This window comes from Chrysochloris asiatica, unplaced genomic scaffold, assembly GCF_000296735.1.
Source record: "Chrysochloris asiatica unplaced genomic scaffold, ChrAsi1.0 scaffold00150, whole genome shotgun sequence".
Classification (NCBI taxonomy): domain Eukaryota; kingdom Metazoa; phylum Chordata; class Mammalia; order Afrosoricida; family Chrysochloridae; genus Chrysochloris; species Chrysochloris asiatica.
In genome coordinates this window covers 5,521,803-5,535,125 of record NW_006408668.1, presented here as the reverse complement: position 1 = coordinate 5,535,125, position 13,323 = coordinate 5,521,803, and the positions used below count along the sequence as shown (strand labels likewise).

General features: G+C 41.8%; 1 protein-coding gene across 2 annotated transcripts in view; it reads right to left on the bottom strand.

The window, feature by feature from the left end:
- Nucleotides 1-13,317, bottom strand: part of AFF3 (AF4/FMR2 family, member 3) — a 761,863-nt gene extending 748,546 nt beyond the window's left edge. The window contains exon 1 of one of the 2 annotated variants that reach the window (XM_006870742.1): nucleotides 13,209-13,317. In XM_006870742.1, coding sequence (XP_006870804.1) covers nucleotides 13,209-13,261 — 53 coding nt within the window. In that variant the 5' untranslated portion in view covers nucleotides 13,262-13,317. The remainder of the gene's footprint in view (nucleotides 1-13,208) is intronic. The other variant, XM_006870741.1, reaches the window with a different exon arrangement.
- Nucleotides 13,318-13,323: the final 6 nt, after the last annotated feature.

The window sequence follows — 13,323 nt, the reverse complement described above, 5'->3', positions numbered from 1 at the left end:
GAACCGACTCACCGGCACTTAACAACAACAACAACATTATATATAACACAGTAGGATTCTAAACTATTGTTGTCTTTCTGCTGATGTTTAAGAGTAAGGAAAAGAACAGAAATTATATAATAATTTACATAACTAATTACCTACCTAGACATTAGAAACTGAAATGCCAATACTTCCTTTCAGACTGTAAATATTTAATTTCCATACTCAGAACTTGTTAGCTCAGCCTTGAAGTTTTAATCCAAGTTGGAGGAGACAAGGTGGCTAGGAAGAAGGTAAAATTTACCACCTTTTCTACCAAAGACTATTTTCAGGTGTTCTGCTCTGACTGAAAGATTAAATTCTACTTATTTAAAAAGAAAACACACACACATAAAAAAAGGTTTCGTTTTCAGAAGAAGGGGAATAATCACCTTTAATGAAATGTAAATCGGAAGTCCACATAGCACACAAGGATGTGATTCTGAGGAAGGACTCAGCAGGCTCTGCAGGTAACATCCACCCTGGGCTCTGAAATATCCCAACGCTGCAGCTGACCAGTGGTGCTCTGGCATGGATTTTACCTGCACCCCCCTGACGTAAGCTCGGACAATGCAGGCCAAAGCAAAGTCATCCTAGGTGGTAACACAGTTTGAGTGCTGTTGTTGTTGGATGCTATCAAATCGATTTCAGCTCATAGCAACCCCATGTACATCAGAATGGAACACTGCCCAGTCCTGTGCCAGCCTCACACTCATTGTTAGGTTTGAGCCCATTGCTACTGCCACTGTGTCAATCCATCTTCCTAAGATGGATTGGAGGTTTTCCTCGTTTTCACTGACCCTCCACTTTACCAAGCATGATGTCCTTCTCCAGGGACTGGTTCCTCCTGATAACATGTCTGAAGTATGAGAGATGAAGTCTCTGTCCTCGCTTCTAAGGAACATTCTGGCTGTATTTCTTCCAAGACAGGTTTGTTTGTTCGTCTGGCAGTCCACAGTATTTTTAATATTCTTTTCCAATGCCATAATTCAGAGTCAACTGTTATACCATGGTCAGATAGTAAACAGTTTGATTTTACATCAAAGAGGGAAGGATACTACATATGAATATTAACAACAAGTATGATGTCCCCATATCTGTGGATGCTGCAGTCTGTTTCCTCCACGTAATGGACAGCTCATCGAATTTGGCTCTTTATAAAGCTGACACATACCACCAGGTACATCCTCATTTCCACCCCCCAAATTACAGAAGAGGAGAGCGGATAGGCAAGACCTTACAGGAAGTAGAAAGACTAAAGCATTAGGGATCCTGAGAGAAGGCCTGGTAGGAAAGATTTACCTGCTTTGTCCCAGCAAACTTAAGTTTCTAATTTCAGAAAACGACACAGTTCCTGACCAAGGAAGATACCTGCCTCCAGCCTGAAGTGAAGTCCTCAGCCTCAAACAACAATTTCTACCTCAGCAGTTCCAAGAAATGACAGCAATGGGCTTCTTGCCATGAAACATTGTTGGAACAAAAAGGAGCAAAAGCAGGGTTATGCTGACTGCATGGCTTCTCAGCCAACGTAGATGTCTCAGGCCAAAGCCTGAATAATGTAACCAAATTCAGAACTTAGCTGACATCTTCAGTTGCTTTTCCATTCTTAAAGAGCTCTGGGGAGCTTCTTAACACCTAACATTGAAAATTGTGAATCTGAGAGAATCTTCTTTCTTTCCTTCAAAAGATGTCTAATTTATCTGAGTATTCTGTTATTTGTACCATATATTGATAGTCAATAAATTGTATTTTCTCCAATGCGAATGAAGTCATTATTTGATAGAACTAGTACAAACTAAAAGGAGCTCTGGTAACGTAGTGGTTACAAATTGGGCTGCTAATCTCACGGTCAGCAATTAGAAACTACCAGCTGTTCCGCGGGACAAAGATGAGGCTTTCTACTCCCGTAAAGATTTACAGCCTCAGAAACCCTGTACAGGGTCGCTATGAGTCAGAACCAACTCCATGGCATATAACAACAACCATCGAGTTGATTCTGACTCATAACAATCCTTTATAGGGTTTCTGTGGCTGTGATTTTTACAGGAATAGAAAGCCTCATCCTTTTTCCCATGGAGCAGCTAGTGGGCTTGAACCTCTGACCATGTGGTTCAACATCCATTGCTTATCCTACAGGACCACCACACTCATATAGATAGATAGAGTTGCTGTTGTTGTTGTTAGCTGCTGTCGAGTAGGTTTCGATTCAGAGATCCTATGTACCATTTCTGAGCTTGTAAATCTTTGCAGGAGCATAAAGCCTTGACTTTCTCCTGTGGAGCAGCTGGCAGGCTCAAACCGTGGACCTTGTGGTTCGCAGTCCAGTGCTTATTGTATGGAGCCAACATGAGCATGGTGGTGAGATATATATATATAGCTCTAAGATTGCAGAAGACGGGCAGTGTTATGTTCTATTGTGCATAGGTCACAATGAGTCAGTATCCATGGCACCTAACAACAAAACACACAGAGGTGTGATGAAAACGCAAATTCTCGACCCAGTCTCCAATCCCCTTCCAAAAGAGAGCACTATCACACCTGGGAAGGAACTCTGGTAGCGTAGTGGTTACGAATCGGGCTGCGAACCTTAAGGTCAGCGGTTCGAAACTACCAGCCGCTCCGCGGGAGAAAGATGAGGCTTTCTACTCCCGTAAAAGATTTACACCCTCAGAAACCCTGTACAGGGTCGCTATGGGTCGGAACTGACTCGACGGCACTTAACAACAACAACATCACACCTGGGAGAGAATGGGATGTTTGGTGGCTGTGAGGATCCCGACAACCCCACAACTATCTGTAAGACTATCCAGTTACTCTCAGCCTTCTCTCCTGAAGCAGAAGAACCCACCCTTTGAAGGACTGACAAGAACTGAAATACTGGAAAAAACTGATTAGGCTATTTATTAAAAAATTTGTTTACTTAGGTTTCTATGTTTATTTCCCACTATATGCCCGCTAGGATATAATTAACCACCCCCTCACTCATCAGAATTGTATTTGAAAAACTCACAAAAATAAAATAAATACTGCATCTAAATGTAACCTTCCGGCATTATGGAATTTTAACATTATTATACAAAGCTTCTCCAAAATAAAGAGAGGAAAATATCATTTTGACAGAGCTTCTGTTCAAAGGAATTTTTATCCTTTTAGTCCTTGTTACTTTAAGTCTGGCCTTATGCATGAGCCACAGCATTAGCTGGCAGCTGGTTAGAAATGCAAACTCATAGTTCCACCCTGGACCTATTAAATCAGAATCTACATTTTAACAAGATTCCCCAGGTGATTTGAAAGAGCATTAAAGTTCCAGAAGGATTGGCCTGGATGATAGTTAAGTATGCTGGTCTGTGCTTTCAAAACAATTTCCTAAGGCTTTTTCTGTTTTGTATGTTGTTGCTGTTATGTGCCGTGAAGCCAGTTCCGACTCATAGTGACCCTGTATGGGGTTTCCAAAAGTGACTGGTGGGTTTGAACTGCCAACCCTGTGGTTACCAGCCTGGGGCTTATCCTTCAGCACCACACCAGGGGCCCCTCTTTTGTATGGATACATCCTATAAAAAAAATAAATGCATTTTGAAATTTGGGGGGAAAAAATTATTTCCCCAAACTGATGTTAATCTATTACAGTAAAGTCTTTTTCTAGCAAAACTACCAGGTGACTAATTAACATGTCAGTGACAGTACAGTAACTGTATCCAGGAACTTCGTAACTCAGGTAAACAGTACAGGTATGACAAGAAAAAATTTAAGACTCAGAGACTCATATTACAGCCCTCTAGAGGAATTTTGAAAACTAATTTCCTGTCCATAAAAACAGGAAATATAAAATCATTTTCAGTATCAAGTTATGCAAGTATCAGGTTAAGCATATAACTATAAACTGAGTTGCTGTGTTGGAGTGGTCTCTACATTACATTCACTTTTGTTTACCTCCGCCAACAATGAGCCTCCTGGGGAGAAATTATGTGAAGAAGTTTAAGTACCCTTTATTCCTTTCTCTACATGTGAGTGGAGAAATTGCAGAGGGGAAAATACACAGGTGAATACAATTAATGACTTCTACACTTTTTGGACTCCTGCTCCCCCTAATTGGAATGCTCATGGATGGAATTGTTACACTGGAAGGAATCTCAGACATAAACAACTGCTGCTTTCTTTCTACAAAATACAACCGCTGTAGAAGGGTCTACAGCCTTCTAAACCCCAAACTAAACCAGTAACCATCATGTTGATTCTGACTCGTGGTGACCCCATGTTGTCTCAGAGTAGAAGTGCCTTCCATGGTGTTTTCATAGGTGGGGATCTTTCTAAAGTAGACTTCCAGGCTTTTCTTCTGCCTCTGAGTTGCTCACACTGCCAACCTTTTGCACTTACCTTTTGAGCCACTACAGCTAGGTGCCACTGGGACAATTTTCGACTCATAGCAACCCCATGTGACAGAGGAAACTGGTCCAATAAGTTTTCTAGGCTGTACTCTTTACAGTAGCACATTACCAGGTCTTTCTCCCACAGGACAAGCCTTTCAGTTAGCAGCTGAGTCCTTATCTGGTAAATCACCCTGGGGTCCTTACACCTTCTCCAGAACCAAACCCACTGCTTTTGAATTCAACTGACAGCAGTCTAGACAGGTGACTGCTATTTTCTGAGGCAGCCTATAAGGAGCCCTGTTTGACACTGTGGGTTAGACATTGAGCTGCAAACCACAAAGTTGGCTGATCAAACCCACCAGCCACTCTAGAGGGAGAAAAATGAGGCTGTCTGCTCCTGTAAAGATCTACAACCTCTGAATCAGAATCCACAGAAGGGCAGTGGGTGTTTGAAGGCAGCCTACATCACACTCACTGATTTCATTTGTGCCCTGGAGCAAACCAGAACTCTACTCCCCATTCCCAATGCAAACCCTTCCACACCTGAGGGTCATTATCATGCTGAATGCATCAGTAGACTAAATCCATTTGGTTTCTTGAATGCTGTGGTTTCATTTTTCCCTCGTCTAATTGCGTGTTTTTGTTTCTATTGAAACTAAATTATGATTAGCCTGTCATAATTTAATGAGACCCACAGTACCAAATGAAGTCATTTGATGTAATAATTGGTAATGCAATACATTCTCAGTGAAACATCAAAGATTATGTAATGGTTAATAGATCTACATATGTTAGTAGTAAACCGTAAGTTACAAACGAGTATGTGTGTCCACTAGATTATGATGTACTCAAGTGCGTGTCTGGGTCTCAATGCCTGAGACAGAACTCTGCACTGGATGGATGACTGATCTGACCCAATATGTCCTTTCTGTATCTTTCCTTGTTTATAAAGATAATATTTTATGGCAGCAAAGGGTATAAAAGAACTACATTTGGCATCCGCAGAGCAATTGACACTTTTATTACTTAACATCACAACCTTATGAGGTAGGCCAATATAAGTGCTGTCATTTTATAAGAGATTAAACTAAGGCTGAGAATGGGAAATGAGAAAAATTGTGAGCTGTTCAGGGCCAAACGGAAAGCAAGGTTGGAGCAGGGTTTTGAACTGATTTATTATTGTGTGACACACACACACTGAATTTGAGTTTCCACACTAAATCAGAATCTACATTTTAATAAAATCTCTATTTAATAACAATCATCTAGCGAGCCTGTTAAAACATAGATTTTGACTTCGTTGTTGTGTGCTATCATATTGGTTCCGACTCATAGTCACCCTGTATAGTTTCCAAGGAACGGCTGTTGAGTTTATACTGCTGACCTTGCAGTTAGCAGTTCAGTGCTTATCCTACAACACCACACCAGGGCTCTGTATCTTGGGTAAAAAGTAAATTCTCAGTAGTAGGGGATAGAACTGGAACTAAATGGTTCAAAGTTATGAGTTGGAGCCAATTGAGTCAAAAACATCAAATTCCCAGACAAAAGGGAACAGCTAACGTTGAAAATAAATTTTATGACTTTCACTTTGAAATAAAACAAGGAAACATTATGTTATCATTAAACAATATAAAATAATCTATTATGGCCTTCGCAAGCGCAGTGGCTCTGTAGGGTAAGTACTAGACTGGAAACCACAAGGTAGGCAGTTCAAGTCCATCAGCCATCCCTGGGAGAAAGATGAGGCTTTCTGCTTCCACACAGATTTACAGCCTGGGAAACCCTTTACAGGGTCACCATGAGTTGGAATTAAATAGATGATATTTAATAACAACATTATGGCCTTGGTTCTGTTACCAAGGTTTTATTCCCCAGATAAAGACAATGTTAACAGATAAATTTATTCCAGGTAAAAATTCCATTTACACACAAAGAAATCTCATTCCATCCAGGGAAATTAGCTTTTTCTTTCGGGCCTTAATTTGACTGCTATTTTCACCCAGATTATGCTTTTTTTTTTTTTTAAGTTACTAAATCTAAAGTGTCATTGATGAGACCCATCCTAGTTCACAGGGACATTCTCCCAAAATAGATTCTTAGTATTTTATAAACCTCCTACATTTTCACAAGAGAATCTGGAACACAGGAAGGAATCATTTCTCCACACAAAATACTCATCATAGTCATCAAGTAATTTGGCTAAAACCCATCTTCCGGGTAAGCCTTTCCTCCCTACCCCAGCTTGAGTCCTCTACTTCTCTACCAGAAAACAACTAGGCTCCCACCTAAGTTTTTAGATTTGCCTTACAACACTCCACACAGTGCTCCCGGTTGATATTTCCCCGTGAACTCCCCGCCCCCAGCACTACTTCCATTAACATCTGTCTTCCTCTTCCAGGCTGACTGTCCATGCTTTCACCTGTGCAGGCCACAGTCCCTAGCCTTAGAAGCATTGCTCTTTGAAAACTTTTCATCTCTGTGTGTTCTGAAGTATTTTCCTTCTGGGACTGTCAGCCAATGAAAGCTGCCGCAGCCAACTACACTACCACACTTAACCAATGAGAGTGTTGTTGTTGTTAAGTGCCTTCGAGTCGATTCCGACCCATAGCAACCCTGTAAAGGGTTTCTGAGGAGCAGCTGGTGAGCTTGAAGCACCAAGCTAGTGGTTCAAACTGACCTTGAAGTTGAATGTTCATCCTATGGTATCACACCAGGACAAAAGGGATAGACCCTAGAAATGTTTCCTGTACTGGGGATGGATAAAAACAGCAACAAAACATTCAAGATACTTAAAGGTCACAATCAGGATTTGTGCACATTTTCTATGAGACTGGAACAAGCCTTGCCCTGAGACATGTCTCTGTGGCTGCTGATTTGATGTAAATCAAGGATGCCCATGGACACTATTGGAAAACATCCACAGAAGGAGACTAAATTGTCAATGACTTTGCTTTACTCTCGCGCCCACCTGCAGGGGTTCGCTAATAACTTTATCTTCTTCAAACAAGCTCCAAACTTGATTCCCTCTATATTTCTATTCATACTCTTCCCTCCATGTAGAATGTCCTCCCTTTTATTTTCTTCCTTTTAAAAGTTGACTTGTCCAAGATCCATTCCAAATGCCACTCTACCATGATGAAGATCTTTCAACATCACAAGACGTCCCCACCCCATTCCATCCCCCTCTCTCCCCAAGCAGTGTGTGTACTGCAGTTATTTATGTGTATGGCTTATTGTTGTTGTTGTTAAGTTCTGACTCATAGCGACCCTTCATAGGGTTTCTGAGGAGTGGCTGGTGGGTTTGAACTGCCACCCTTGTGCTCCATCGTGTTAGCCTGCAGTGGACGGCACATTCTCCTCCAAATTCCCAACAGAGATGCTCTCTCTCTCCTTACCATCCCCACAGTAAGGGTTTTTAAAACTTAGGGTTTTAACCCATGAATGGGTAAATAAAAAACAAAAACAGGAAATTATAAGATCAATTTTCGTTTCACTTATGTGTGTGTGTCTGTGTCTGTGTCTGTGTGTGTGTGTGTGTGTGTGTGTGTGTGTGGACCACGTGCACAAGTGTAGCAGGCTGAAATGTGAAATGTATTTGTTACTGTGGGTCATGGTCTAAAGAGTCTAAGTCATAGCCCTGCACCTATTCTCTATGCATAATGCTTGTGAATGCTTATTGAACAAATGGATGAGTATGAAACAATCCATTTACTACAATGGCAAAGGTTCCAATTTGAAGGAATATAAAATATAATGTCTAATTTAACAGGAGTAAATGGATTCTGGCTTATGTGAAGCTGTGGGGGGCAGTACAGAGGACCTGGATATTTACTACTGCAATTCAGTAGACTTTCTCCTCAATAACTAAAATGTGTTCATATTTAAAGATTAAATACAACTTTGATTAAACTCATATTGGAAAACTTTGCTCAGTTACTGAAACCACTATATAATCACAAAGTTTGGAATCTTTAACATAGGTAATTCCACCATGATTCATAAAAGGATCTTTCAGAGACACCATGAAAGCCTTTGTTCAAGTTCTTTCTTTGCCCAAGATGCCTCTATGTCCTCTCAATACCCCACCCCCACTGTCTGTAAAAATCCCATTCATCTCTCAAGGCTTAGTTCAAAGGCCACCGGTCCATGGAAGCCTTTTTTCTTCCCCCCCAGCTCAATTTTTCCTCTTTCCCTCCCCCACCACCCACCCAATCTCAAACATGGTCTTTCTCTCGTTTGAATGACCAATGTTGAACACTTCCTTTTTATTTTTATACTTACTCTACTACTAGACAATAATGTGCACAACCCATGTTTTACTCATCTATCTATTCCCTACAGCAACCAGCACAAGGTCTTATACCTAACAGATAATCAGTAATTATTGAAGGGAATAAATGATAGCAATGGCTAGCCTGTTAGAAAGGGATGGCCATTCTGTAACAGGCCCCAAGGAATGGCTTATATGCCTCACAGCTGATCAAAGACTGGTGGAGAACAGGAAGAGGAGGGTGAGCGGAGTAGGAGGTATAGAAGAGGTATGGTACCTCTTGATATCTGCCCTGATCAACTTACTGAATCCCCCAAACTCTGCAGGATTCAACTCTACAGAATGAGCTGCTTTCACCTTGTTCCAAGTTCTCCACACTTGCTTCAAACCAGAATTGGAAGTGGGGTTAGAGGTGAAAATTTGGACCACCCTTCTTAACTTTAACGTATGGCTTAAAGGAAAAGTTGCAATAGCTATCTGGATAATTCAGGTTCAAAATATCCATCTTAATAATTAAGTATGGGTATTTTTAAGTTGGGCAGGTTGGAGGAACAGTATGCTAGTATGCTAAAGTTAGACAGCTGGTTCTTGAATTGTCAATGGATTGTCCATATTAATTATATTCAACATTACTGAGCTTCCCCTTTTATTTCATCCATATAGTCATGTGGAAGCTCAGTGACTTTGTATGAGAAGCACCAGAGTGCCAACCACAAGGTAAGTGGTCCAAGCTCACCAGCAGCAACATGGGAGAAAGATGAGGCTTTCGGATTCAGCAAAGATTCACAACCTCTGAAGCACTATACAGGGCTGCTATGAGTCAGAAATGACTCAACGGCACTTAACAACTCACACTCAGTGAGGACATTTTCTATGACCACTAGAATAAGCTAGGCTCAGGCTCAAAGCCACATCACAACTAGCAAACTACAATTTTGTTTACTGGAAAAGGATGTCCACCAATAAGAATCAATTTTTAGGAATTAAAATATAATTGCTGCCATTAATCTGTGACTCTGCAAAAACATTTTTTAAGATGAATACAGGAAAAGCTTTTAATGGTCTTTATTTAAAATTTGGACTCCTGATGTGACCCTGGAGACCAAACCCACCAGCTGCTCCTCAGAAACCCTACACAGGCTCACTGTGAGTCAGAACCAACCCCATGGCACTTAACAACAGTTTTAAATGTATGTTTTAATTAATGCACACAGAACAGACATTATTTCCTAAATCATGATATTTTGTTTTCATCTTTTAAACTTTTGATCAAGACAAGTTTAAGTTTCTGACCTTTACTTTCTTAGAAAACTGAACAGATACTGAACTTCCTCCAACAAAATGTGTTCGATAATTTCATAGCTACCCTGAGAAACTGAGAAACATCTTCCAATACTCTAGAAGATACACTGCATTTGAAACCTGAAATCTGGGTTTTGAAGCTAACTCTGATTTAAATATGGCTCCACCACTTCTATATGTATGACCTTGGACAGGTTCCAGGGCCTCTCTGACCCTCAAATTCCCTGTATCTCCTGGTGTGGTACTGCAGGACAATGCACTAGACCAAAAGGTCCATTTGAAACACAAGGCCAACGGTTCAAACTCACCAGTCACCCCTCAGAAACCCTACACAGGGTTGCTATGAGTTGGAACCAACTCACCAGCATCTAACACAACAACAAACTATGAATAATAACAATTCTTGATTCGTAGGGTTGTTGAGAAGATTAAATGAGTCCAAACATTCAACATACTCAGAACAGTGTCTGGGAAATGCTAAATATTCAGTAAATACATGTTTTTTAAAAGTGCTCTTATCATTCATTTGATTGATTCAGAAAAGTCACTGAACAGTTCAAACTTTCTATTTCCTCATCTGTAAAATTGGAACACTACAACTCACCTACCACCTACAGGATTGCTATGAAATTCAAATAAGGAAACAATAGATAACGGAAATGCCAGACACACAGAAAGTCCTCAGATTATTTTGTGTTACTTACACACTTTCTTTAAAAGTACACCATAAAGTTATAAACTTAAAAATAAGCCATAAAATTGAGTTAGGTTATACCATCCCAAAATTCATACATTTAACTAAGAACATGCCTGTGTTAGAATGCACCCACAAGGAGACTGGCTTATCTTTACCTTATCAGAAACACTGTTGTTAAGTGCCATTCAGTCAGTTCCAACTCATAGTGGCCCCGTAAAGGATTCCCAAGGAATGGCTGGTGGCTTTGAACCACCGACCTTTCAGCTCAAATTGATCTTGCAGCCCAGCACATTATCCTGCAGTGCCACACCAGAACTCCACACACCTATGAAGTGGGGATTATATATCAGCAGAACTAGGAATGCTCCCCAGTCATGACAAACTGTCTGCAATAGTATAATCAGGAGTGCCTACACTATTTCATAGGCTAAAAATAAATCAATGCATTACTTAAAATTTGATTGCAGGTATAGGCACTTTTCACAGATAATGTTTCTTTTCATTTTCACTTTTAAAAATAATAAATGTACTGCTGTTGTTGTGAGTGCTGTCAAGTCAGTTTTGACTCACAACATCTTGTCTTCAAAGAGCAGATGATGATGAATTTGAACCACCAACCTTGTGGTTAGCAGTCTAGTGCTTATCAAATGTACTGTAGCTGATAAAAATTTCAAGTCAATTCAACATAAACATCTTGAGTGGCTGTGTTTCAGGAAACTCAACTGGTCACAAAGGATCCAAAGAGCAATAAAGCTCAGGTCCTGGGCCAGAAGTGGGCAAGAATTATGACTGATAACCTCCCAACATTTCTTCTGAAAATCATGAGGGGGTTTCATTTTGAGTCAGCAAGCAGACAAGCAGTATAAAAATATCCTGAAACAATTAAGTTCTTCCCTTTGATTGGTGAAAGGCTTTTTAAAAGCAAAAGTCATTTTTAAAGTACAGTTTTATCTGGAAGCCTTTTGAACTGGTGCCAGAAACCAACATTTCTAAGTGTAAACCCATAAAATAATAGGTATCTGTAAATGAAAGGCTGAAATAACCCCAGGAACAGCAGCACAGTAATTAGCAACTTTTATAGAATAATAACATGTTTCATATTCTTTGCACACCGGCTCTTTAAAGTTTCCAGTGTAATATATAAAAGTTTTATCACATTAGGAGCCATCCTTATGTTTTATAGGTGCCAGCATTATGCAGAGCAATATGAATCCTCCCGACCTTTTTAAAGAAACTGCTGGATAATACGCTAGTTTTCTGTCATTTATTTTCTTACACCTGTCTTCAGAAAAATAAAAGTCACTGGACACCTAAATCACTGAAAATATACACATATCCACATATCAAGTATATGGACTATAAATCATAAAGACAGAGCTTTAAAACTGTACAATGCATATTCATGTGCACACCATTTGCAGTTTTAGACACATGTGAACTCTTTACTGAATTAAAGCAAAAAAGCCCTCAGTTCTACAAATAAGCGATTACCAGAGGCAGAATAGAGTGCAGTTAATATGCTTGTTCCAGCAGATGTTCATCCCCGTAAATATTAAACATAACACAAGTTCCTCCAGGAATATGAAGACAGTAATTTTACCATCTGAATAGGGATGGTTGGAAACACTTAGGGGATACTGGGGTGGGGGTGGGGGATAAATAAGAGGGATGTTGAAACAACCAATGGGATTTTTAAGGCATCCGCAACTGAAAATTAAACTGCTTCTAGCGGAGATTTACCTCCGGCGTTTCTCTATGTAAGAAACCGAAGCAACAGCTCGGAGTGCTAGTCAAGCCGCCCGCTCCCGAAGCTGCGAACAGTTGAGAGGCAGAAAGAGCGATACTGGACTCCGGGGTGGGGTGGAATGGGGAGAAGGAGGAGTACAACTGTGGGGAGGTGTGAAGGGGCCCCGGAGGAATTGTGAACCTTGAGGCAATGAGTCTCCCGGAGCCAAGGCCTTAGGAATTCCCGTGCGGAGAAGCACTTGCCTCCTGCCCTGGCCTCTGCCCTGGGTGTTCACTTTTCCATCTTGGGTGGAAGTGGGTGAGTGAGACAGAAAGGATGCAGCCGCCAGGACCGAGCGCAGGAGGGAGGAGGCTGAAGCATCCTCTAAGGGCACTTCGCAGTAGTACCAACTCCAGGGGGCCGCTGGTGTGAACCAGAAGCTCTTGGAGAAGAGGGAGGGGCGCAATCTCAAGAATGGGAGGTGAGAGGGGGTAGGGGGCCGAGGGGTGGATCCCCAGGCACTAGTGACATGTTCTAGAAATCGGTTCCTTGTCTCTCCAAGGCTACGCTTTGCCTCTGGCTACCCAGATCACCGGCCCCTGGGCTAGTGCGCGCAGCACCGGGGGGAGGGGACAAGAAAGGGGGCAAGAAGACGGGAAGACGGTGATGCATCTACCCGAGGGAGGCAGGAAGGAGCCGGCGAGGCGGGCACCCCCGACCCACCCCACCCCCACGGCGGCCGACCGCTCGGAGCCCCTGGCCCAGGTGAGGACGCGAGGGCCGCCTCGGCCACCCCCGCCTGCCCGTGGCGGCACGGGGACTCACCACAACGACTCGAGGTCCCATTCCTGGAGCAGGGCTAAGTCGAAGCTGTCCATGGTGGGAGGTGTCAGCGCCGCCGCCGCTGCCGCCGCTGCCGAAGCTCGGGCCACCCGCGCGC